The sequence below is a fragment of the Salvelinus fontinalis genome, unplaced genomic scaffold, assembly GCF_029448725.1.
Source record: "Salvelinus fontinalis isolate EN_2023a unplaced genomic scaffold, ASM2944872v1 scaffold_0751, whole genome shotgun sequence".
Taxonomy (NCBI): domain Eukaryota; kingdom Metazoa; phylum Chordata; class Actinopteri; order Salmoniformes; family Salmonidae; genus Salvelinus; species Salvelinus fontinalis.
The window spans coordinates 35,541-62,403 of record NW_026600960.1 but is presented as its reverse complement, the minus strand read 5'-3'; the positions used below and the strand labels follow the sequence as shown (position 1 = coordinate 62,403).

General features: G+C 50.4%; 1 protein-coding gene across 1 annotated transcript in view; it reads right to left on the bottom strand.

The window, feature by feature from the left end:
• Nucleotides 1–886: 886 nt before the first annotated feature.
• The window catches only part of LOC129847182 (FRAS1-related extracellular matrix protein 2-like), a gene marked incomplete at both ends in the record, with an annotated part of 61,107 nt that continues 35,130 nt past the window's right edge, over nucleotides 887–26,863 (bottom strand). Inside the window, 11 exons of the mRNA XM_055914989.1 lie at nucleotides 887–1,405; nucleotides 3,924–4,070; nucleotides 4,489–4,676; nucleotides 8,020–8,146; nucleotides 12,347–12,478; nucleotides 12,857–12,984; nucleotides 13,360–13,464; nucleotides 15,703–15,928; nucleotides 25,738–26,072; nucleotides 26,387–26,518; nucleotides 26,693–26,823. Of these exons, the coding sequence (XP_055770964.1) occupies nucleotides 887–1,405; nucleotides 3,924–4,070; nucleotides 4,489–4,676; nucleotides 8,020–8,146; nucleotides 12,347–12,478; nucleotides 12,857–12,984; nucleotides 13,360–13,464; nucleotides 15,703–15,928; nucleotides 25,738–26,072; nucleotides 26,387–26,518; nucleotides 26,693–26,823 (2,170 nt within the window). The remainder of the gene's footprint in view (nucleotides 1,406–3,923; nucleotides 4,071–4,488; nucleotides 4,677–8,019; nucleotides 8,147–12,346; nucleotides 12,479–12,856; nucleotides 12,985–13,359; nucleotides 13,465–15,702; nucleotides 15,929–25,737; nucleotides 26,073–26,386; nucleotides 26,519–26,692; nucleotides 26,824–26,863) is intronic.

The following is a 26,863-nucleotide window of genomic DNA, read 5'->3' as shown; positions in this document are numbered from 1 at the left end:
GAGCAGGAAGAGGATGAGGAGGAAGAGAAAGAAGAGGAGGAGGAGGAAGAGGAGGAGGAGAAAGAAGAGGAAGAAGAGGAGGAAGAGAAAGAAGAGGAGGAGGAGGAGGTAGAGGAGAAGAAGGAGGAAGAGGAGGAGGAGGAAGAAGAAGAAAATGAAGAGGAGAAAAAAGAGCAGGAAGAGGATGAGGTGGAAGAGAAAGAAGAGGAGGAAGAGGAGGAGGAGAAAAAAGAGGAGGAATAAGAGGAGGAGGAGGAGGAGGAAGAGGAAGAGGAAGAGGAGGAGAAAAAAGAGGAAGAGGAAGAGAAAGAAGAGGAGGAGGAAGAGGAGGAGGAGGAGGAAGAAGAAAAGGAGGAGGAGAAAAAAGAGCAGGAAGGGGATGAGGAGGAAGAGAAAGAAGAGGAGGATGAGGAGGAAGAGGAGGAAGAGGAGGAGAAGAAAAAAGAGGAGGAAGAAGAGAAGGAGGAAGAAGAGGAGGAAGAGGAAGAGGAAGAGGAGGAGGAGAAAAAAGAGGAGGTAGAGGAGGAGGAGGAGGAGGAAGAGGAAAAGGAGGAGGAGAAAAAAGAGCAGGAAGAGGATGAGGAGGAAGAGAAAGAAGAGGGGGAGGAGGAGGAAGAGGAGGAGGAGGAAGAAGAGGAGGAGGAGAAAGAAGAGGAGGAGGAGGAGGAAGAGGAGGAGGAGGGAGAGGAGGAGGAGGTAGAGGAGAAGCAGGAGGAGGAGGAGGGGCAATAATCAGAACTCGTTACACCTCTGAACTATCTGCATCACTACCTCCTCCCCTTCTTTCTCCTCCTCTTCCTCCTCTCCTGTTCTTCCCCTCCTTTCCTCCTCCTCTTCTTTCTCCTCCTCCTCCTCCTCTCCTGTTCTTCCTCTCCTCTCTTCCTCCTCCTCCTCTTCTGTTTTTCCCCTCCTCTCCTCCTTGGGGCAATGCTCTCCTTGAGGAAGAGGAGAGAGAAGAGGAGGAGAGGCAGCAGATTGCCTCACTCCTAACAAACACAGCGTATACCACCACCCCTCCCAGACACGCTACCACCAGCACCACCACCGCCAGTGTCACGGACCCCGTGGCCCCATCCAAGGTCTCCCTTTCTGGGCTTTCCACCGGACCTTCCCCCCTCTCCTGGAGCTCCCAGTCCATCAGGGGACCTTCGGCCCAGCTCTGCCCGAGGCTGGGTGCTCTCTGCAGGTGGACGTGTCTGAGGTTGGTCCCCCTATCCTGGTCCTCTCCTCTCTCTTCCTCTGGAGCTGCTCTCTTCTGGCGCCCCCCGCTGGAGATGACGTGGTGCTGCAGGAACAGACTCCGCTTGCCGACAGCGTGATTATGGTTGTTGTAGTTGCGGTTGCCGTGGTCCCTGGAGCGCACGGTGTAGACGGCGTGGATGTACCACTCATGACCAGCAGCCACCTGATGGAAGAGAGGGATGAAGGGAGGAGAGATGGATGACAAAGGAACGATGTCGTTGTCTGACCAAGCTATCTTAAGATAAATACACTGACTGTAAGTCCGTCTGGATAAATGACAAAAATTGTAAATGTATAGGAGGATGGAGCTTGGGAGGAGAGATGGAGAGAGGAGGGAGAGAGGAGGGAGAGAGGAGGGAGAGAGGAGGGAGAGAGGAAGGAGAAGAGGGAGAGAGGAGAGAGGAGGGAGAGAGGGGGTTTATATGTATGTAGTGGAGATTACAATTTTTTATTCAAAGTGAAAGCTTTGACTGACTGGCTGACTGACTGACTGGCTGGCTGAGTTGACTGACTGGCTGAGTTGACTGACTGGCTGAGTTGACTGACTGGCTGAGTTGACTGACTGGCTGACTGGCTGAGTTGACTGACTGACTGACTGGCTGATTGACTGGCTGGCTGACTGACTGACTGACTGGCTGAGTTGACTGACTGACTGACTGACTGGCTGATTGACTGAGTTGACTGACTGGCTGACTGGCTGAGTTGACTGACTGACTGACTGGCTGATTGACTGGTTGGCTGACTGACTGACTGGCTGATTGACTGACTGGCTGAGTTGACTGACTGGCTGACTGGCTGAGTTGACTGACTGACTGACTGGCTGATTGACTGGCTGATTGACTGGCTGATTGACTGACTGGCTGATTGACTGACTGGCTGAGTTGACTGACTGGCTGATTGACTGACTGACTGAGTTGACTGACTGGCTGAGTTGACTGACTGACTGACTGGCTGGCTGATTGATTGACTGGCTGATTGACTGACTGACTGACTGGCTGATTGACTGACTGATTGGCTGATTGACTGGCTGATTGGCTGATTGACTGGCTGATTGGCTGATTGACTGACTGGCTGATTGACTGACTGACTGACTGACTGACTGGCTGATTTGACTGACTGACTGGCTGATTGACTGGCTGATTGACTGGCTGATTGACTGGCTGATTGGCTGATTGACTGACTGGTTGATTGACTGACTGACTGGCTGATTGACTGATTGACTGGCTGATTGCCTGACTGGCTGACTGACTGGCTGATTGACTGACTGGCTGACTGATTGGCTGATTGACTGGCTGATTGGCTGGCTGATTGGCTGATTGAATGGCTGATTGGCTGACTGACTGACTGACTGGCTGATTGACTGACTGGCTGACTGATTGGCTGATTGACTGACTGACTGGCTGATTGACTGGCTGATTGACTGGCTGATTGGCTGATTGGCTGGCTGATTGGCTGATTGGCTGATTGACTGGCTGATTGGCTGATTGACTGGCTGATTGGCTGACTGATTGACTGGCTGATTGGCTGATTGACTGGCTGTTTGGCTGACTGACTGACTGGCTGATTGACTGACTGGCTGATTGACTGACTGACTGACTAACTGGCTGATTGACTGGCTGATTGGCTGATTGACTGACTGGCTGATTGACTGGCTGATTGGCTGATTGACTGGCTGATTGGCTGATTGACTGACTGGCTGATTGACTGACTGACTGACTGACTGGCTGATTGACTGGCTGAGTTGACTGACTACTGACTGGCTGATTGACTGGCTGATTGGCTGATTGACTGGCTGATTGGCTGATTGACTGACTGGCTGATTGACTGACTGACTGACTGACTGGCTGATTGACTGGCTGATTGACTGACTGACTGACTGGCTGATTGACTGACTGATTGGCTGATTGACTGGCTGATTGGCTGACTGACTGATTGACTGGCTGATTGACTGACTGATTGACTGGCTGATTGGCTGACTGACTGACTGGCTGATTGACTGACCTGGAAGAGAGGAACTGGCTGATTGGCTGATTGACTGGCTGATTGGCTGATTGACTGGCTGATTGGCTGACTGACTGACTGACTGGCTGATTGATTGGCTGATTGACTGATTGACTGACTGGCTGACTGACTGGCTGATTGACTGACTGACTGACTGACTGGCTGATTGACTGACTGGCTGATTGACTGACTGGCTGATTGACTGACTGATTGGCTGATTGACTGGCTGATTGGCTGACTGACTGATTGACTGGCTGATTGACTGACTGATTGACTGGCTGATTGGCTGACTGACTGACTGGCTGATTGACTGACCTGGAAGAGAGGAGCTGGCTGACTGGCTGAGTTGACTGACTGACTGGCTGATTGACTGGCTGATTGACTGGCTGATTGGCTGATTGACTGGCTGATTGGCTGATTGACTGGCTGATTGGCTGACTGACTGACTGACTGGCTGATTGACTGACTGGCTGACTGATTGGCTGATTGACTGACTGACTGGCTGATTGACTGACTGGCTGACTGACTGACTGGCTGATTGACTGACTGACTGACTGGCTGACTGACTGACTGGCTGATTGACTGACTGGCTGATTGACTGACTGGCTGATTGACTGACTGGCTGACTGACTGGCTGATTGACTGACTGGCTGATTGACTGACTGGCTGAGTTGACTGACCTGGAAGAGAGGAGCTGAGGAGAGGCTGAACCCGTCAGCATCAGGTTGAGAGACCAGGGGGAAAGCACCAGGTGTGTCCCCAGCCAGACGGGCCTCAAATCGGATACCTCCAAACTCTACCTCCTGGCTCTCCGGCTCAGCCTGGTCCTGGGAGAGGGAGAGAGAGAGGTGAGGGGGAGAGAGAGAGAAAGAGAGACAGAGAGAGGAGAGGGAGCAAGAGGGGGGAGGGGGAGGGAGAGAGAGAGAGAGAGAGAGAGAGAGAGAGAGAGAGAGAGAGAGAGAGAGAGAGAGACAGAGAGACAGAGAGACAGAGAGAGGAGAGGGAGCAAGAGAGGGGAGGGGGAGGGAGAGAGAGAGAGAAGAGGGGGGGAGAAACAGAGTCCTGATGTTGGTTTAACAATTTTAAACTGTTGATAAAGTACACACTACACACACACACACACACACACACACACACACACACACACACACACACACACACACACACACACACACACACACACACACACACACACACACACACACACACACACACACACACACACACACACACATTGTTACATACCAGTATCTTCAGCCTGTAGAGCAGAGACGAGGCATCGGCAAGGCAACCGTACTCTCCGTTGCTGGGGCGATATTTGGGTACGTAACCGTCAGCGCCGGTACACAGGAAGACCTGCTGTATGTGACACTGGAAGGAGTTGCCTAGCGACTGGACGGGGTCAACCATCACACGGCCGTAGATCACAGAGTCTAGAAGGAGGAGAGGGACTGGTAGGGTAACTACATTTAAAATACCCAGATGCAGGACAACAGGATAATTTTGCAAGACATTTGCGGGACAGTGTCCTGTACATGAACGCCGTCCCCCCCCCCCACACACAAAACCCACCCTCATAGTGTAGTGATAAATCCCCCACCCACACACACACACACACACACACACACACACACACACACACACACACACACACACACACACACACACACACACACACACACACACACACAAAACCCTCGTGGTGTAGTGATAAATCCCCCTCATGGTGTAGTGATAAACCCCCTCATGGTGTAGTGATATACCCCCTCATGGTGTAGTGATAAACCCCCCTCATGGTGTAGTGATATACCCCCCTCATGGTGTAGTGATATACCCCCCTCATGGTGTAGTGATATACCCCCCTCATGGTGTAGTGATATACCCCCCTCATGGTGTAGTGATAAACCCCCCTCATGGTGTAGTGATATACCCCCCTCATGGTGTAGTGATATACCCCCCTCATGGTGTAGTGATATACCCCCCTCATGGTGTAGTGATAAACCCCCCTCATGGTGTAGTGATATACCCCCCTCATGGTGTAGTGATAAACCCCCCCATGGTGTAGTGATATACCCCCCTCATGGTGTAGTGATATACCCCCCTCATGGTGTAGTGATAAACCCCCCTCATGGTGTAGTGATATACCCCTCTCATGGTGTAGTGATAAACCCCCCCATCATAGTGTAGTGATATACCCCCCTCATGGTGTAGTGATATACCCCCCTCATAGTGTAGTGATAAACCCCCTCATGGTGTAGTGATATACCCCCCTCATGGTGTAGTGATAAACCCCCCTCATGGTGTAGTGATATACCCCCTCATGGTGTAGTGATATACCCCCCTCATGGTGTAGTGATAAACCCCCCTCATGGTGTAGTGATATACCCCCCTCATGGTGTAGTGATATACCCCCTCATGGTGTAGTGATAAACCCCCCCATGGTGTAGTGATAAACCCCCTCATGGTGTAGTGATAAACCCCCTCATGGTGTAGTGATAAACCCCCCTCATGGTGTAGTGATATACCCCCTCATGGTGTAGTGATAAACCCCCCTCATGGTGTAATGATATACCCCCCTCATGGTGTAGTGATATACCCCCTCATGGTGTAGTGATAAACCCCCCTCATGGTGTAGTGATATACCCCCCTCATGGTGTAGTGATAAACCCCCCTCATGGTGTAGTGATAAACCCCCCTCATGGTGTAGTGATAAACCCCCCTCATGGTGTAGTGATAAACCCACCTCATGGTGTAGTGATATACCCCCCTCGTGGTGTAGTGAAAAACCCCCCTCATGGTGTAGTGATATACCCCCCTCGTGGTGTAGTGATATACCCCCCTCATGGTGTAGTGATATACCCCCCTCATGGTGTAGTGATATACCCCCTCATGGTGTAGTGATATACCCCCCTCATGGTGTAGTGATAAACCCCCCTCATGGTGTAGTGATAAACCCCCTCATGGTGTAGTGATAAACCCCTATCATGGTGTAGTGATATACCCCCCTCATGGTGTAGTGATATACCCCCCTCATGGTGTAGTGATATACCCCCCTCGTGGTGTAGTGATATACCCCCTCATGGTGTAGTGATATACCCCCCTCATGGTGTAGTGATAAACCCCCCTCATGGTGTAGTGATATACCCCCTCATGGTGTAGTGATATACCCCCTCATGGTGTAGTGATATACCCCCCTCATGGTGTAGTGATATACCCCCCTCGTGGTGTAGTGATAAACCCCCTCATGGTGTAGTGATAAACCCCCTCGTGGTGTAGTGATAAACCCCCCTCATGGTGTAGTGATAAACCCCCCTCATGGTGTAGTGATATACCCCCCTCATGGTGTAGTGATATACCCCCCTCGTGGTGTAGTGATAAACCCCCTCATGGTGTAGTGATATACCCCCTCATGGTGTAGTGATATACCCCCCTCATGGTGTAGTGATATACCCCCCTCATGGTGTAGTGATATACCCCCCTCATGGTGTAGTGATATACCCCCCTCATGGTGTAGTGATATACCCCCCTCATAGTGTAGTGATTTACCCCCCTCATGGTGTAGTGATATACCCCCCTCATGGTGTAGTAAACCCAACAGTACCACTACACCCCTGTAGCAGGTTCTCTTCAAGGATTTGACTGTATTTGGCTTCATTAATTGTTCCCTCTATCCTTACCAGTCTCCCAGTCCCTGTTGCTGAAAAGAATCCCCATAGGCTTCCACCACCATGCTTCACGGTAGGGTTGGTGTTAGATGGGTGATGAGCTGTACCTGGTTTTCTCCAGACATAGAGCTTTCACGTGCCTTTTTCTCAGGAGTGGCTTCCCTTAGGCCACACTCCCACTAAGTCCAGACTGGCGAAGTGCTGTAGAGACTGTTGTCCTTCTGGCAGGTTCTCCCAACTCAGCCAAAGAACTCTGTAGTTCTGTCAGAGTGGTCATTGGGTTCTTGGACACCTCCCTGACCAAGGTCCTTCATGTCCGGTTTCTCAGTTTGGTCAGACGGCCAGCTCTAGACAGAGTCTGGGTAGTTCAGTTTGGTTAGACGGCCAGCTCTAGGCAGAGTCTGGATAGTTCCATATTTTTCCCCATTTCCCAATGACACTGTCCTCTTGGAAACTTTCAACACTGTAGAAATTGTTTTATACCCTTCCCCAGATATATACACCTCATCATAACTATTTCTCAGAGATCTACAGACAGTTCCTTGGACTTCATGGTATAGTTTCTGCACTGTTGACTGTGTGACCGTTATAGACAGGTGTGTGTCAAGGATGATCAAAGGAGATTGGATGCACCTGAGCTCAATTTGGAGTGTCATAGCAAAGGGGTGGGAATACTTATGTAAATTAGATATTTATGTATTTCATTTTCAATACGTTATGGGGTAGATGGGTGAATTTAAAAAATATGTATTTTTAATTCAGGCTGTAACAACAAAATGTGGAATAAGTCAAGGGGTCTGAATACTTCCTGAAGGCCACTGTATCTTTTCATAAGCGCAACACAGCTACAAGAGACAGGTTGGAACGTCTGACTTAAATACGGGGACAAATCTACCTTTTATTCTAAATCAGTGGTGTTTGAATTTGCTGACAAAATTCCCGGAACGTGATTGTTTGGTTGCGGGACGTGTGACAAAAGGGCCAAAATGGTGAACAAAATGCGGGGAATGTCCGACACAATCCTGGACATGTGGTCACCCTAGGGACAGAGTGAGGGGGGGGGGGATTATTGAAACAGTGTGTGTGTTCTAGGTATCTGTGTTGTGTGTACCTTTACTAAAAGCTATGTCGTCATCCTGTCCAAATCCCATGGACCCATCAGACAGCCACAGTTCTCTCTTAGACAACAACACCAGGACTGTGTTCAGACTGAACTCTACTGGCACTGGATCACTAACCTGGAAGAGAGAGAGGACTTTTATTCTGAAACAGAGACTTTTATTTTGAAACGTATATATAGATTCCAGTGGGACTGGACCACTGACCTGGAGAGTATATATATATATATATATATATATATATATATATATATATATATACGAGAGAGAGAGAGAGAGAGAGAGAGAGAGAGAGAGAGAGAGAGAGAGAGACAGAGAGAGAGAGAGGGATAGAGAGAGAGAGAGAGGGATAGAGAGAGAGAGAGAGAGCAATAGTGTAGACAATCATAGTAAGCACATTAATGTATGTGGACACCCCTTCAAATTAGCGGATTCGTTTATTTCAGCTAAAATCGAGCACACGACCATGCAATCTCCATAGACAAACATTGGCATTAGAATGGCCTTACTGAAGAGCTCAGTGACTTTCAACGTGACACCGTCATAGGATGCCACCTTTCCAACAAGTCAGTTTGTCAAATTTCTGCCCTGCTAGAGCTGCCCCGGTGAACTGCCCCTGCCAACTGCCCCAGTGAACTGCAAGAGCTGTTATTGTGAAGTGGAAACGTCTAGGAGCAACAACGGCTCAGCCACAAAGTGGTAGGCCACACAAGCTCACAGAACGGGACCGCCGAGTGCTGAAGCGCGTAAAAATCATAACCGAGTTCCAAACTGCCTCTGGAAACAACGTCAGCACAATAACTGTTTGTCGGGAGGTTCATGAAATGGGTTTCCGTGGATGAAGAGCCGCACACAAGCCTAAGATCACCATGTTGCTCAAAGCCAAATGTCAACTGGAGTGGTGTAAAGCTCGCCGACCATTGGACTCGGATGAATCTGGGTTTGTCGGATGCCAGGACAACGCTACCTGCCTGAATGCATAGTGTCAACTGTAAAATGTGGTGGAGGATGGGCTAGGCCCTTCATGGTTTGGGCCCTTTAGTTCCAGTGATGGGAAATCTACAGTATACAATGACATTCTAGATGATTCTGTGCTTCCAACTTTGTGGCAACAGTTTGGGGAAGGCCCTTTCCTGTTTCAGCATGACAATGCCTCCGTGCACAAAGCAAGGTCCATATAGAAATGGTTTTGTCGAGATCGGTGTGGAAGAACTTGACTGGCCTGCACAGCGTCCTGTCCTCAACTCCATCGAACAGCTTTGGGATGAATTGGAACGCCGACTGCGAGCCAGGCTTAATCGCCAAACAACAGTGCCCAACCTCACTAATGCTCTTGTGGCTGAATGGAAGCAAGTCCCCGCAGCAATGTTCCAACATGTAGTGGAAAGCCTTCCTAGAAGAGTGGAGGCTTTTATAGCAGCAATGTTCCAACATCTAGTGGAAAGCCTTCCCAGAAGAGTGGAGGCTGTTATAGCAGCAATGTTCCAACATCTAGTGGAAAGCCTTCCAGAAGAGTGGAGGCTGTTATAGCAGCAATGTTCCAACATCTAGTGGAAAGCCTTCCCAGAAGAGTGGAGGCTGTTATAGCAGCAATGTTCCAACATCTAGTGGAAAGCCTTCCCAGAAGAGTGGAGGCTGTTATAGCAGCAATGTTCCTACATCTAGTGGAAAGCCTTCCCAGAAGAGTGGAGGCTGTTATAGCAGCAATGTTCCATCATCTAGTGGAAAGCCTTCCCAGAAGAGTGGAGGCTGTTATAGCAGCAATGTTCCAACATCTAGTGGAAAGCCTTCCCAGAAGAATGGAGGCTGTTACAGCAGCAATGTTCCAACATCTAGTGGAAAGCCTTACCAGAAGAGTGGAGGCTGTTATAGCAGCAATGTTCCAACATCTAGTGGAAAGCCTTCCCAGAAGAGTGGAGGCTGTTATAGCAGCAATGTTCCAACATCTAGTGGAAAGCCTTCCCAGAAGAGTGGAGGCTGTTATAGCAGCAATGTTCCAACATCTAGTGGAAAGCCTTCCCAGAAGAGTGGAGGCTGTTATAGCAGCAATGTTCCAACATCTAGTGGAAAGCCTTCCCAGAAGAGTGGAGGCTGTTATAGCAGCAATGTTCCAACATCTAGTGGAAAGCCTTCCCAGAAGAGTGGAGGCTGTTATAGCAGCAATGTTCCAACATCTAGTGGAAAGCCTTCCCAGAAGAGTGGAGGCTGTTATAGCAGCAATGTTCCAACATCTAGCGGAAAGCCTTACCAGAAGAGTGGAGGCTGTTACAGCAGCAATGTTCCAACATCTAGTGGAAAGCCTTACCAGAAGAGTGGAGGCTGTTATAGCAGCAATGTTCCAACATCTAGTGGAAAGCCTTCCAGAAGAGTGGAGGCTGTTATAGCAGCAATGTTCCAACATCTAGTGGAAAGCCTTCCCAGAAGAGTGGAGGCTGTTATAGCAGCAATGTTCCAACATCTAGTGGAAAGCCTTCCCAGAAGAGTGGAGGCTGTTATAGCAGCAATGTTCCAACATCTAGTGGAAAGCCTTCCCAGAAGAGTGGAGGCTGTTATAGCAGCAATGTTCCAACATCTAGCGGAAAGCCTTACCAGAAGAGTGGAGGCTGTTACAGCAGCAATGTTCCAACATCTAGTGGAAAGCCTTACCAGAAGAGTGGAGGCTGTTATAGCAGCAATGTTCCAACATCTAGTGGAAAGCCTTCCCAGAAGAGTGGAGGCTGTTATAGCAGCAATGTTCCAACATCTAGTGGAAAGCCTTCCCAGAAGAGTGGAGGCTGTTATAGCAGCAATGTTCCATCATCTAGTGGAAAGCCTTCCCAGAAGAGTGGAGGCTGTTATAGCAGCAATGTTCCAACATCTAGTGGAAAGCCTTCCCAGAAGAGTGGAGGCTGTTATAGCAGCAATGTTCCAACATCTAGTGGAAAGCCTTCCCAGAAGAGTGGAGGCTGTTATAGCAGCAATGTTCCAACATCTAGTGGAAAGCCTTCCCAGAAGAGTGGAGGCTGTTATAGCAGCAATGTTCCAACATCTAGCGGAAAGCCTTACCAGAAGAGTGGAGGCTGTTACAGCAGCAATGTTCCATCATCTAGTGGAAAGCCTTCCCAGAAGAGTGGAGGCTGTTATAGCAGCAATGTTCCAACATCTAGCGGAAAGCCTTACCAGAAGAGTGGAGGCTGTTACAGCAGCAATGTTCCATCATCTAGTGGAAAGCCTTCCCAGAAGAGTGGAGGCTGTTATAGCAGCAATGTTCCAACATCTAGCGGAAAGCCTTACCAGAAGAGTGGAGGCTGTTACAGCAGCAATGTTCCATCATCTAGTGGAAAGCCTTCCCAGAAGAGTGGAGGCTGTTATAGCAGCAATGTTCCAACATCTAGTGGAAAGCCTTCCCAGAAGAGTGGAGGCTGTTATAGCAGCAATGTTCCAACATCTAGTGGAAAGCCTTCCCAGAAGAATGGAGGCTGTTATAGCAACAATGTTCCAACATCTAGTGGAAAGCCTTCCCAGAAGAGTGGAGGCTGTTATAGCAACAATGTTCCAACATCTAGTGGAAAGCCTTCCCAGAAGAGTGGAGGCTGTTATAGCAGCAATGTTCCAACATCTAGTGGAAAGCCTTACCAGAAGAGTGGGGGCTGTTATAGCAACAATGTTCCAACATCTAGTGGAAAGCCTTCCCAGAAGAGTGGGGGCTGTTATAGCAACAATGTTCCAACATCTAGCGGAAAGCCTTACCAGAAGAGTGGAGGCTGTTATAGCAGCAATGTTCCAACATCTAGTGGAAAGCCTTCCCAGAAGAGTGGAGGCTGTTATAGCAGCAATGTTCCATCATCTAGTGGAAAGCCTTACCAGAAGAGTGGGGGCTGTTATAGCAACAATGTTCCAACATCTAGTGGAAAGCCTTCCCAGAAGAGTGGGGGCTGTTATAGCAACAATGTTCCAACATCTAGCGGAAAGCCTTACCAGAAGAGTGGAGGCTGTTATAGCAGAAATGTTCCAACATCTAGTGGAAAGCCTTCCCAGAAGAGTGGAGGCTGTTATAGCAGCAATGTTCCAACATCTAGTGGAAAGCCTTCCCAGGAGAGTGGAGGCTGTTATAGCAGCAATGTTCCAACATCTAGTGGAAAGCCTTCCCAGGAGAGTGGAGGCTGTTATAGCAGCAAAGGGGGACCAACTCCATATTAATGACCATGATTTTGGGATGAGATGTTCAACAAGCAGCTGTCTGTTGGTCATATAGTGTATGTTCTTGACCACTTCAAGATTTCCACTTTAACCTTCATGGACAATAAAGTTTTGAAACCTTGAACTTGACTTTGAACTCACCTGTTGGAAGCGTACGTCCAGGCTGAATGAGAGGGGGGGTCTCGGGTGGCAGACCGGGGGGTCAGTGTGCTCCCCCTCAGGGATCAGACAGGGGAGCAGAACCACCGTGTAGGAGCCAGAGTAGTCACGTACCTGACACAGGTAGATATACACACACACACACACACACACACACACACACACACACACACACACACACACACACACAAGTAAGCATTTCACGGTAAGGTCTACTACATCTAATCAAATATTTTTTTTTTTATAAAGCCCTTCTTACATCAGCTGATATCTCGAAGTGCTGTACAGAAACACAGCCTAAAACCCCAAACAGCAAGCAATGCAGGTGTAGAAGCACGTTGTACACCTATTGCATTCGGAGCATGTGACAAATACAATTTGATTTGAAGGGAGCAGAGAGAGAATGTTGGAGGAGACGCATAGAAAAGTAGGATGTGAGTGAGTGTGTGTGTGTGTGTGTGTGTGTGTATGTGTGTGTGTGTGGGGACTCACAGCCAGCTGGGACACAAAGCTCCAGGTCTGCAGGGTGTGTGTGAGGGTGGTCTCAGACCGGACCAGAAATAGAGAGAACAGCAGGCCGGAGTGGGCATCTGATGTTACTACTGAGGACCCTGATACACCTGGGGGGGGGGGGGGGGGGGGGGGGGGGGTGGAGAGGGAGGGGGGAGGTGGAGAGGGAGGGGGGGAGGGGAGGGAGGGGTAGAGAGGGAGGGAGGGAGGGAGGGGTAGAGAGTGAGGGAGGGTAGAGAGGGAGGGGGTAGAGAGGGAGGTGTAGAGAGGGAGGGGGTAGAGAGGGAGGGGTAGAGAGGGAGGGGGTAGAGAGGGAGGGGTAGAGAGGGAGGGGGTAGAGAGGGAGGGGTAGAGAGGGTGTGTGAGAGAGAGAGAATGTTGGTCAGCCAATCCCTCCTAAATGACTTGAAGAGGAATCTGCCATGGGAGTGCCACACGGTGACATTAACAGAGTATACTAGAAATTGTAAACATTCTGGTAGTACCTGGGTGCGACAGGATAAAGTGTCCCCGGAAACGAGCCTCTGTCCTGAAGGTGACCACCAGACGTCCCTCTCCGTTGATACGCATACTAGTGGGGTGCAGAGAGCCTGGAGAGAGGGAGGGAGGGAGGGGAGGGAGGTAGGGAGGAGAGGGAGGGAGGAGAGGGAGGGAGGGAGGGAGGGAGGGAGGGAGGGGGGAGGGAGGGAGGGAGGGGGGAGGGAGGGAGGGGAGGGAGGGAGGAGAGGGAGGGAGGAGAGGGAGGGATGAGGGAGGGATGGAGGGAGGGAGGAGAGGGAGGGAGGGAGGGAGGGAGGGAGGGAGGGAGGGAGGGAAGTCATGAACTCTCAGTGAAATGCTCAATGTTGTTAAACATTGTCATAGTCAATCAAGATCTCCATGATCGTTTAGTTTGGTCTGTCTGCCTATGTTCCAGTGTCTGTCTGTCTGCCTATGTTCCAGTGGTTGTCTGTCTGCCTATGTTCCAGTGGGTGTCTGTCTGCCTATGTTCCAGTGGCTGTCTGTCTGCCTTTGTTCCAGTGGGTGTCTGTCTGCCTATGTTCCAGTGGGTGTCTGTCTGCCTATGTTCCAGTGTCTGTCTGTCTGCCTATGTTCTAGTGTCTGTCTGTCTGCCTATGTTCCAGTGTCTGTCTGTCTGACTATGTTCCAGTGGGGGTCTGTCTGCCTGTGTTCTAGTGTCTGTCTGTCTGCCTATGTTCCAGTGGGTGTCTGTCTGCCTATGTTCCAGTGGCTGTCTGTCTGCCTATGGTCCAGTGGGTGTCTGTCTGCCTATGTTCTAGTGTCTGTCTGTCTGCCTATGTTCCAGTGTCTGTCTGTCTGCCTATGTTCCAGTGGGTGTCTGTCTGCCTATGTTCCAGTGGCTGTCTGTCTGCCTATGTTCCAGTGGGTGTCTGTCTGTCTGCCTATGTTCCAGTGGCTGTCTGTCTGCCTATGTTCCAGTGGGTGTCTGTCTGCCTATGTTCCAGTGGGTGTCTGTCTGCCTATGTTCTAGTGGGTGTCTGTCTGCCTGCCTATGTTCCAGTGGGTGTCTGTCTGCCTATGTTCCAGTGGGTGTCTGTCTGCCTATGTTCCAGTGGGTGTCTGTCTGCCTATGTTCCAGTGGGTGTCTGTCTGCCTATGTTCCAGTGGGTGTCGGTCTGCCTATGTTCCAGTGGGTGTCTGTCTGCCTATGTTCCAGTGTCTGTCTGCCTATGTTCCAGTGGGTGTCTGTCTGTCTGCCTATGTTCCAGTGGGTGTCTGTCTGTCTATGTTCCAGTGGGTGTCTGTCTGCATATGTTCCAGTGGGTGTCTGTCTGCCTATGTTCCAGTGTCTGTCTGTCTGCCTATGTTCCAGTGTCTGTCTGTCTGCCTATGTTCCAGTGGGTGTCTGTCTGCCTATGTTCCAGTGGCTGTCTGTCTGCCTATGTTCCAGTGGGTGTCTGTCTGCCTATGTTCCATTGTCTGTCTTCCTGCCTATGTTCTAGTGTCTGTCTGTCTGCCTATGTTCCATTGTCTGTCTGTCTTCCTATGTTCTAGTGTCTGTCTGCCTATGTTCCAGTGGGTGTCTGTCTGCCTGTGTTCCAGTGTCTGTCTGTCTGCCTATGTTCCAGTGGGTGTCTGTCTGCCTATGTTCCAGTGTCTGTCTGTCTGCCTATGTTCCAGTGGGTGTCTGTCTGCCTATGTTCCAGTGTCTGTCTGTCTGTCTGCCTATGTTCCAGTGGGTGTCTGTCTGCCTATGTTCCAGTGTCTGTCTGTCTGCCTATGTTCCAGTTGGTGTCTGTCTGCCTGCCTATGTTCCAGTGGGTGTCTGTCTGCCTATGTTCCAGTGTCTGTCTGTCTGCCTATGTTCCAGTGGGTGTCTGTCTGTCTGCCTATGTTCTAGTGTCTGTCTGTCTGCCTATGTTCCAGTGGGTGTCTGTCTGTCTATGTTCCAGTGGGTGTCTGTCTGTCTGCCTATGTTCCAGTGGCTGTCTGTCTGCCTATGTTCCAGTGGCTGTCTGTCTGCCTATGTTCCAGTGGGTGTCTGTCTGCCTATGTTCCAGTGGGTGTCTGTCTGCCTATGTTCCAGTGGGTGTCTGTCTGCCTATGTTCCAGTGGGTGTCTGTCTGCCTATGTTCCAGTGGGTGTCTGTCTGCCTATGTTCCAGTGGGTGTCTGTCTGCCTATGTTCCAGTGGGTGTCTGTCTGCCTATGTTCCAGTGGGTGTCTGTCTGCCTATGTTCCAGTGGGTGTCTGTCTGCCTATGTTCCAGTGGGTGTCTGTCTGCCTATGTTCCAGTGGGTGTGTGTGAGCCTGCGTTCATGTGTACATCCGCCCGTGCTCGTTTCTGTCCTGGTGTCTGTAGCCTACCTTGCAGCGGAGCATCGGGAGGGCTGCCTATCCCGTCACGCCACAGGATGGACGTGTCATAGGTGAAGGTCATGCGGAGGTCAGATCGGAGGTCAAAGGTGAGCCAGCCGCCAGGGGCCGAGGAGGAGTGGAACACGTAGGAGACGAATAGAGGGACACGTAACGTCACATACGACTGGACTGCATTCAGGACCTGAAGACAGGGGAATGGAGACGCATTCAGGACCTGAAGACAAGGGAATGGAGACGCATTCAGGACCTGAAGACAGGGGAATGGAGACACGTTCAGGACCTGAAGACAGGGGAATGGAGATGCATTCAGGACCTGAAGACAGGGGAATGGAGACACGTTCAGGACCTGAAGACAGGGGAATGGAGACACGTTCAGGACCTGAAGACAGGGGAATGGAGACACATTCAGGACCTGAAGACAGGGGAATGGAGACAGACACGTTCAGGACCTAAAGACAGGGGAATGGAGACAGACACGTTGAGGACCTGAAGACAGGGGAATAGAGACACGTTCAGGACCTGAAGACAGGGGAATGGAGACAGACACGTTCAGGACCTAAAGACAGGGGAATGGAGACAGACACGTTGAGGACCTGAAGACAGGGGAATGGAGACACGTTCAGGACCTGAAGACAGGGGAATGGAGACAGACACGTTCAGGACCTAAAGACAGGGGAATGGAGACAGACACATTGAGGACCTGAAGACAGGGGAATGGAGACACGTTCAGGACCTGAAGACAGGGGAATGGAGACACGTTCAGGACCTGAAGACAGGGGAATGGAGACACGTTCAGGACCTGAAGACAGGGGAATGGAGACAGACACGTTCAGGACCTAAAGACAGGGGAATGGAGACAGACACGTTGAGGACCTGAAGACAAGGGAATGGAGACACGTTCAGGACCTGAAGACAAGGGAATGGAGACACGTTCAGGACCTGAAGACAGGGGAATGGAGACACGTTCAGGACCTGAAGACAGGGGAATGGAGACACGTTCAGGACCTGAAGACAGGGGAATGGAGACACGTTCAGGACCTGAAGACAGGGGAATGGAGACAGACACGTTCAGGACCTGAAGACAGGGGAATGGAGACACGTTCAGGACCTGAAGACAGGGGAATGGAGACACATTCAGGACCTAAAGACAAGGGAATGGAGACACGTTCAGGACCTGAAGACAGGGGAATGGAGACACGTTCAGGACCTGAAGACAAGGGAATGGAGACACGTTCAGGACCTGAAGACAAGGGAATGGAGACACGTTCAGGACCTGAAGACAAGGGAATGGAGACACGTTCAGGACCTGAAGACAAGGGAATGGAGACACGTTCAGGACCTGAAGACAGGGGAATGGAGACACATTCAGGACCTGAAGACAGAGGAATGGAAACACGTTCAGGACCTGAAGACAGGGGAATGGAGACACATTCAGGACCTGAAGACAGAGGAATGGAGACAGACACGTTGAGGACCTGAAGACAGGGGAATGGAGACACATTCAGGACCTGAAGACAGGGGAATGGAGACACGTTGAGGACCTGAAGACAGGGGAATGGTGACACGTTCAGGACCTAAAGACAGGGGAATGGAGACACGTTGAGGACCTGAAGACAGGGGAATGGAGACACGTTGAGGACCTAAAGACAGGGGAATGGAGACACGTTGAGGACCTGAAGACAGGGGAATGGAGACAGACACGTTGAGGACCTAAAGACAGGGGAATGGAGACAGACACGTTGATGACCTGAAGACAGGGGAATGGAGACACGTTGAGGACCTGAAGACAGGGGAATGGAGACACTTTGAGGACCTGAAGACAGGGGAATGGAGACAGACACGTTCGGGACCTAAAGACAAGGGAATGGAGACACGTTGAGGACCTGAAGACAGGGGAATGGAGACAGACACGTTGAGGACCTAAAGACAGGGGAATGGAGACACATTCAGGACCTGAAGACAGGGGAATGGAGACAGACACTTTCAGGACCTGAAGACAGGGGAAAAGATGGAGACAGACACGTTCAGGACCTAAAGACAGGGGAATGGAGACAGACACGTTGAGGACCTGAAGACAGGGGAATGGAGACACGTTGAGGACCTGACGACAGGGGAATGGAGACACATTCAGGGCCTAAAGACAGGGGAATGGAGACACGTTGAGGACCTGAAGACAGGGGAATGGAGACACGTTGATGACCTAAAGACAGGGGAATGGAGACAGACACGTTGAGGACCTGAAGACAGGGGAATGGAGACACGTTGAGGACCTGAAGACAGGGGAATGGAGACACATTCAGGACCTAAAGACAGGGGAATGGAGACACGTTGAGGACCTGAAGACAGGGGAATGGAGACACGTTCAGGACCTGAAGACAGGGGAATGGAGACACGTTCAGGACCTGAAGACAGGGGAATGGAGACAGACACGTTCAGGACCTGAAGACAGGGGAATGGAGACACGTTCAGGACCTGAAGACAGGGGAATGGAGACGCATTCAGGACCTAAAGACAGGGGAATGGAGACACATTGAGGACCTGAAGACAGGGGAATGGAGACACATTCAGGACCTGAAGACAGGGGAATGGAGACACGTTCAGGACCTGAAGACAGGGGAATGGAGACACATTCAGGACCTGAAGACAGGGGAATGGAGACAGACACATTCAGGACCTGAAGACAGGGGAATGGAGACAGACACGTTCAGGACCTGAAGACAGGGGAATGGAGACAGACACATTCAGGACCTGAAGACAGGGGAATGGAGACACGTTCAGGACCTGAAGACAGGGGAATGGAGACAGACACGTTCAGGACCTGAAGACAGGGGAATGGAGACAGACACGTTGATGAAGACAGGGGAATGGAGACAGACACGTTGATGAAGACAGGGCAATGGAGACAGACACGTTGATGAAGACAGAGGAATGGAGACAGAAACGTTGATGAAGACAGGGGAATGGAGAAAGACACATTGATGAAGACAAGGGAATGGAGACAGAAACGTTGATGAAGACAGGGGAATGGAGACAGACACGTTGATGAAGACAGGGGAATGGAGACAGACACGTTGATGAAGACAGGGCAATGGAGACAGACACGTTGATGAAGACAGAGGAATGGAGACAGAAACGTTGATGAAGACAGGGGAATGGAGAAAGACACATTGATGAAGACAAGGGAATGGAGACAGACACGTTGATGAAGACAGGAGAATGTAGACAGAAACGTTGATGAAGACAGGGGAATGGAGAAAGACACATTGATGAAGACAAGGGAATGGAGACAGACACGTTGATGAAGACAGGGGAATGGAGACAGAAACGTTGATGAAGACAGGGGAATGGAGAAAGACACATTGATGAAGACAAGGGAATGGAGACAGACACGTTGATGAAGACAGGAGAATGTAGACAGAAACGTTGATGAAGACAGGGGAATGGAGACAGACACGTTGATGAAGACAAGGGAATGGAGACAGACACGTTGATGAAGACAGGGCAATGGAGACAGACACGTTGATGAAGACAGAGGAATGGAGACAGAAACGTTGATGAAGACAGGGGAATGGAGAAAGACACATTGATGAAGACAAGGGAATGGAGACAGACACGTTGATGAAGACAGGGGAATGGAGACAGACACGTTGATGAAGACAGGAAAATGGAGACAGAAACGTTGATGAAGACAGGGGAATGGAGAAAGACACATTGATGAAGACAGGGGAATGGAGACAGACACGTTGATGAAGACAGGGGAATGGAGACAGACACGTTGATGAAGACAGGGGAATGGAGAACGAAAAGATTATGATGAAGACAGGGGAATGGAGACAGACACGTTGATGAAGACAGGGGAATGGAGACAGAAACGTTGATGAAGACTGGGGAATGGAGACAGACACGTTGATGAAGACAGGGGAATGGAGACAGACACGTTGATGAAGACAGGGGAATGGAGACAGACACGTTGATGAAGACAGGGCAATGGAGACAGACACGTTGATGAAGACAGAGGAATGGAGACAGACACGTTGATGAAGACTGGGGAATCTAGAAACGTTGATGAAGACAGGGGAATGGAGACACGTTGATGAAGACAGGGGAATGGAGAAACGTTGATGAAGACAGGGGAATGGAGACACGTTGATGAAGACAGGGGAATGGAGACACGTTGATGAAGACAGGGCAATGGAGACACGTTGATGAAGACAGGGGAATGGAGACACGTTGATGAAGACAGGGGAATGGAGACACGTTGATGAAGACAGGGGAATGGAGACACGTTGATGAAGACAGGGGTGACATCCTCTACTGTATATGAACTCAGCTGCCACTTCATTACAGCCGTTAGAGGCAGTTTATCACAGAGCACTGTGCTTCACTACAGAGACAGTTTTAGTACGAATCACTGCATTCTCCCAGGAAGCTGGTTGGCCCTCTGTCATCACTGAATTCTCCCAGGAAGCTGGTTGGCCCTCTGTCATCACTGCATTCTCCCAGAAAGCTGGTTGGCCCTCTGTCATCACTGCAGTCTCTACCATAAAGCTGGTTGGCCCTCTGTCATCACTGCATTGTCTCCCAGAAAGCTGGTTGGCCCTCTGTCATCACTGCATTCTCCCAGAAAGCTGGTTGGCCCTCTGTCATCACTGAATTCTCCCAGGAAGCTGGTTGGCCCTCTGTCATCACTGCATTCTCCCAGAAATCTGGTTGGCCCTCTGTCATCACTGCAGTCTCTACCATAAAGCTGGTTGGCCCTCTGTCATCACTGCATTGTCTCCCAGAAAGCTGGTTGGCCCTCTGTCATCACTGCATTCTCCCAGAAAGCTGGTTGGCCCTCTGTCATCACTGCATTCTCCCAGGAAGCTGGTTGGCCCTCTGTCATCACTGCATTCTCCCAGAAAGCTGGTTGGCCCTCTGTCATCACTGCATTCTCCCAGAAAGCTGGTTGGCCCTCTAATGTCATCACTGCATTCTCCCAGAAAGCTGGTTGGCCCTCTGTCATCACTGCATTCTCCCAGAAAGCTGGTTGGCCCTCTGTCATCACTGCATTCTCCCAGGAAGCTGGTTGGCCCTCTGTCATCACTGCATTCTCCCAGGAAGCTGGTTGGCCCTCTGTCATCACTGCATTCTCCCAGAAAGCTGGTTGGCCCTCTGATGTCATCACTGCATTTTCCCAGGAAGCTGGTTGGCCCTGTGTCATCACTGCATTCTCCCAGGAAGCTGGTTGGCCCTCTGTCATCACTGCATTGTCTCCCAGGAAGCTTGTTGGCCCTCTGTCATCACTGCATTCCCTACCAGAAAGCTGGTTGGCCCTCTGTCATCACTGCATTGTCTCCCAGAAGCTGGTTGTCCCTCTGTCATCACTGCATTGTCTCCCAGGAAGCTGGTTGTCCCTCTGTCATCACTGCATTGTCTCCCAGGAAGCTGGTTGGCCCTCTGTCATCACTGCATTGTCTCCCAGGAAGCTTGTTGGCCCTCTGTCATCACTGCATTCCCTACCATAAAGCTGGTTGTCCCTCTGTCATCACTGCATTGTCTCCCAGGAAGCTGGTTGTCCCTCTGTCATCACTGCATTGTCTCCCAGAAGCTGGTTGTCCCTCTGTCATCACTGCATTCTCCCAGGAAGCTGGTTGGCCCTCTGTCATCACTGCATTGTCTCCCAGGAAGCTGGTTGTCCCTCTGTCATCACTGCATTGTCTCATGGAAGCTGGTTGTCCCTCTGTCATCACTGCATTGTCTCCCAGAAAGCTGGTTGTCCCTCTGTCATCACTGCATTGTCTCCCAGGAAGCTGGTTGGCCCACTGATGTCATCACTGCATTGTCTCCCAGGAAGCTGGTTGGCCCTCTGATGTCATCACTGCATTGTCTCATGGAAGCTGGTTGTCCCTCTGATGTCATCACTGCATTGTCTCCCAGGAAGCTGGTTGGCCCTCTGATGTCATCACTGCATTGTCTCCCAGGAAGCTGGTTGGCCCTCTGATGTCATCACTGCATTGTCTCATGGAAGCTGGTTGTCCCTCTGTCATCACTGCATTGTCTCCCAGGAAGCTGGTTGGCCCTCTGATGTCATCACTGCATTGTCTCATGGAAGCTGGTTGTCCCTCTGATGTCATCACTGCATTGTCTCCCAGGAAGCTGGTTGGCCCTCTGATGTCATCACTGCATTGTCTCCCAGGAAGCTGGTTGGCCCTCTGATGTCATCACTGCATTGTCTCATGGAAGCTGGTTGTCCCTCTGTCATCACTGCATTGTCTCCCAGGAAGCTGGTTGGCCCTCTGATGTCATCACTGCATTGTCTCATGGAAGCTGGTTGTCCCTCTGTCATCACTGCATTGTCTCCCAGGAAGCTGGTTGGCCCTCTGATGTCATCACTGCATTGTCTCCCAGGAAGCTGGTTGGCCCTCTGATGTCATCACTGCATTGTCTCCCAGGAAGCTGGTTGGCCCTCTGATGTCATCACTGCATTGTCTCATGGAAGCTGGTTGTCCCTCTGTCATCACTGCATTGTCTCCCAGGAAGCTGGTTGGCCCTCTGATGTCATCACTGCATTGTCTCATGGAAGCTGGTTGTCCCTCTGTCATCACTGCATTGTCTCCCAGGAAGCTGGTTGGCCCTCTGATGTCATCACTGCATTGTCTCCCAGGAAGCTGGTTGGCCCTCTGATGTCATCACTGCATTGTCTCCCAGGAAGCTGGTTGGCCCTCTGATGTCATCACTGCATTGTCTCCCAGGAAGCTGGTTGGCCCTCTGATGTCATCACTGCATTGTCTCCCAGGAAGCTGGTTGGCCCTCTGATGTCATCACTGCATTGTCTCCCAGGAAGCTGGTTGGCCCTCTGATGTCATCACTGCATTGTCTCATGGAAGCTGGTTGTCCCTCTGATGTCATCACTGCATTGTCTCCCAGGAAGCTGGTTGGCCCTCTGATGTCATCACTGCATTGTCTCCCAGGAAGCTGGTTGGCCCTCTGATGTCATCACTGCATTGTCTCATGGAAGCTGGTTGTCCCTCTGTCATCACTGCATTGTCTCCCAGGAAGCTGGTTGGCCCTCTGATGTCATCACTGCATTGTCTCCCAGGAAGCTGGTTGGCCCTCTGATGTCATCACTGCATTGTCTCCCAGGAAGCTGGTTGGCCCTCTGATGTCATCACTGCATTGTCTCATGGAAGCTGGTTGTCCCTCTGATGTCATCACTGCATTGTCTCCCAGGAAGCTGGTTGTCCCTCTGATGTCATCACTGCATTGTCTCCCAGGAAGCTGGTTGTCCCTCTGTCATCACTGCATTGTCTCCCAGGAAGCAGGTTGTCCCTCTGATGTCATCACTGCATTGTCTCCCAGGAAGCTGGTTGTCCCTCTGATGTCATCACTGCATTGTCTCCCAGGAAGCTGGTTGTCCCTCTGATGTCATCACTGCATTGTCTCCCAGGAAGCTGGTTGTCCCTCTGATGTCATCACTGCATTGTCTCCCAGGAAGCTGGTTGGCCCTTTTTGATGTCACGTTGCTATTGTTTTTATTTATAAAGCCCTTTTACAAAAAGTCCCACTGTACTTAACATCATTACTAAACTATAGACATACGAGTTACCGCACCTGGGATGGAGAAATTCCTTTGGTCTCTACTGAGTTAGGTAAATCATGTTTTAGTTTTTAGTTGCACCTTATTGTTGAGGAACAATCTTGAAAATGTTCTGATATGTGATGTTTTGGTTTCTCTAGAAAGCTGAATGTCTTTCCTCGTCTCGGTGTTGCTCCTTTCTCCTTGAATTTAGTCTATTTATTCTCACGTGTGTATTTTCTGTCATTTCTGTAATTCAGGGCTCATCTGTAAACTAGACCTTGGTCTCAGTATAACTCCCTGATAAAATAAAGGTTAAATAAATAAACAAAGAAAATAAATAAAGAACCAATGAAAAGACAGGACACTAAGGTGTGAGGTATGTAGGGCAGGTTAAGGGACGTGTGGTGCCATTTGGAGGAAGCCTGCCAGAGTCTTTGACCTGTCCAGTCAAATCCATATGAAGGAAAGGAGGTAAGGGGAGGAAGTAGCATTAGAGGTAAGATGAGGAAGTAGCATTAGAGGTAAGATGAGGAAGTAGCATTAGAGGTAAGGGGAGGAAGTATCATTAGAGGTAAGGGGAGGAAGTATCATTAGAGGTAAGGGGAGGAAATAGCATTAGAGGTAAGGGGAGGAAGTATCATTAGAGGTAAGGGGAGGAAGTAGCATTAGAGGTAAGGGGAGGAAGTAGCATTAGAGGTAAGGGGAGGAAGTATCATTAGAGGTAAGGGGAGGAAGTATCATTAGAGGTAAGGGGAGGAAGTATCATTAGAGGTAAGGGGAGGAAGTAGCATTAGAGGTAAGGGGAGGAAGTATCATTAGAGGTAAGGGGAGGAAGTATCATTAGAGGTAAGGGGAGGAAGTATCATTAGAGGTAAGGGGAGGAAGTATCATTAGAGGTAAGGGGAGGAAGTATCATTAGAGGTAAGGGGAGGAAGTATCATTAGAGGTAAGGGGAGGAAGTAGCATTAGAGGTAAGGGGAGGAAGTAGCATTAGAGGTAAGGGGAGGAAGTAGCATTAGAGGTAAGGGGAGGAAGTATCATTAGAGGTAAGGGGAGGAAGTATCATTAGAGGTAAGGGGAGGAAGTAGCATTAGAGGTAAGGGGAGGAAGTATCATTAGAGGTAAGGGGAGGAAGTATCATTAGAGGTAAGGGGAGGAAGTATCATTAGAGGTAAGGGGAGGAAGTATCATTAGAGGTAAGGGGAGGAAGTATCATTAGAGGTAAGGGGAGGAAGTATCATTAGAGGTAAGGGGAGGAAGTATCATTAGAGGTAAGGGGAGGAAGTAGCATTAGAGGTAAGGGGAGGAAGTTGCATTAGAGGTAAGGGGAGGAAGTAGCATTAGAGGTAAGGGGAGGAAGTAGCATTAGAGGTAAGGGAGGAAGTATCATTAGAGGTAAGGGGAGGAAGTATCATTAGAGGTAAGGGGAGGAAGTATCATTAGAGGTAAGGGGAGGAAGTATCATTAGAGGTAAGGGGAGGAAGTAGCATTAGAGGTAAGGGGAGGAAGTATCATTAGAGGTAAGGGGAGGAAGTAGCATTAGAGGTAAGGGGAGGAAGTTGCATTAGAGGTAAGGGGAGGAAGTAGCATTAGAGGTAAGGGGAGGAAGTAGCATTAGAGGTAAGGGGAGGAAGTAGCATTAGAGGTAAGGGGAGGAAGTAGCATTAGAGGTAAGGGGAGGAAGTAGCATTAGAGGCAAGGGGAGGAAGTAGCATTAGATCATTGAGATACAGCCCCTGGCTACGGTACAAACACTTAAAAGACACACCCTCTCCCCTCAGCCCTCAAATGAAGTGGACACTTCTGATGACGTTTCATGACGTCTGATGAGTGTACACTTGCAGGGCAAGGGGTGAGGGAGGAAGGAATGATTTATAAATGGACCCCCCTTGCCCGGAAAGATTGGTTCCTACCATTTATGTAATACTAGTTCCTACCTGTCCGTCCGTCCTTACGGTCCCCCCACAGTCAGACAGCAGGTCGCTGATGCTGTAGTATCCAGGGAAGATTGGTTCCTACGTTTATGTAATACTAGTTCCTACCTGTCCGTCCGTCCTTACGGTCCCCCCACAGTCAGACAGCAGGTCGATGATGCTGTAGTATCCAGGGAAGATTGGTTCCTACGTTTATTTAATACTAGTTCCTACCTGTCCGTCCGTCCTTACGGTCCCCCCACAGTCAGACAGCAGGTCGCTGATGCTGTAGTATCCAGGGAAGATTGGTTCCTACGTTTATTTAATACTAGTTCCTACCTGTCCGTCCGTCCTTACGGTCCCCCCACAGTCAGACAGCAGGTCGCTGATGCTGTAGTATCCAGGGAAGATTGGTTCCTACGTTTATTTAATACTAGTTCCTACCTGTCCGTCCGTCCTTACGGTCCCCCCACAGTCAGACAGCAGGTCGCTGATGCTGTAGTATCCAGGGAAGATTGGTTCCTACGTTTATTTAATACTAGTTCCTACCTGTCCGTCCGTCCTTACGGTCCCCCCACAGTCAGACAGCAGGTCGCTGATGCTGTAGTATCCAGAGAAGCTCCAGACACACGTCTCCAGGTCCAGACTGTTATAGAAACCCAGGGAGAGAGCTCCGTCCTGGGCTATTCTGTTCCGGAGGTGAGACCCTCCCACCACGCCGGCCACGGCCACCCCAGCCGAGGTGAGCCCCAGACGGGTGGCGCTGGCATCGCCTGGCCCCCCCTGGAGGTTGGAACAACGGTGGTTCCCCAACCGAGAGGGGTCGTGGTTCAAGGTTAGGGCCAGGTTGGAGAGGGGACGGGTGGAGATGAAAGGCAGCATACCTGGGGAGAGACAGGTGAGGGGTTAGACCCAGAGGGGTCAAAGGTTAGAGGTCAGGTATAGTGTCAATGTGACCGATTGTGATTGAGTGATCAAAAAAGGGGAGAGTTGAGAGGTGAGAGTTCAAAGGTGAGAGGTGAGGGGTGAGAGTTCAAAGGGGAGAGGTGAGGGGTGAGAGTTCAAAGGCGAGAGGTGAGGGGTCAGGGGTCAGGGTCAATTGAGAGGTCAAGGTTATGGCCAGGTTGGAGAGAGGACAGGTGGTGATGTGATGGGTGAGAGTTAAAAGTTTAGGGGTCAAAGGCAAGGGGTCAGGTACCATCTACATGTGGCATAGTGACTGTTAGCCTGATGAGGTTGGGGTGCTGTGGGTCGTCTGGTCCCGTGTAGCGGATCTTAGCAGAGAACGGTTCAGCCCCTATCGCCCCAGGGGTATGAGGAGGGCACAGACCTGTAAGAGGACATGACAACAGCTTTTAGGGTGACACAATAACTAATCAATCAATCAATCATGAGGAGGGCACAGACATGGGGATGACAGGAGAACAACAGTTAGGATATAAGGTAATGTAGCTAGTCTGAAGCAGAGACTTTTATTTGCACTTATTTTACTTATACTACTCACCCTCCTCCATGCTGACCTCCACCTGAGGGCTAGTCAGCCCCAGTCCTCCCCGTCCCGTCGTGCTCACAGCTCGGGCAGAGCACTGCACCCTGGCCCCTGCCTGAAGGTAAACAGCATCCAGCAGCATGGACCTGGTGGAGGAAAGGAAAGGGCTCAACTCTAACCTGGTGG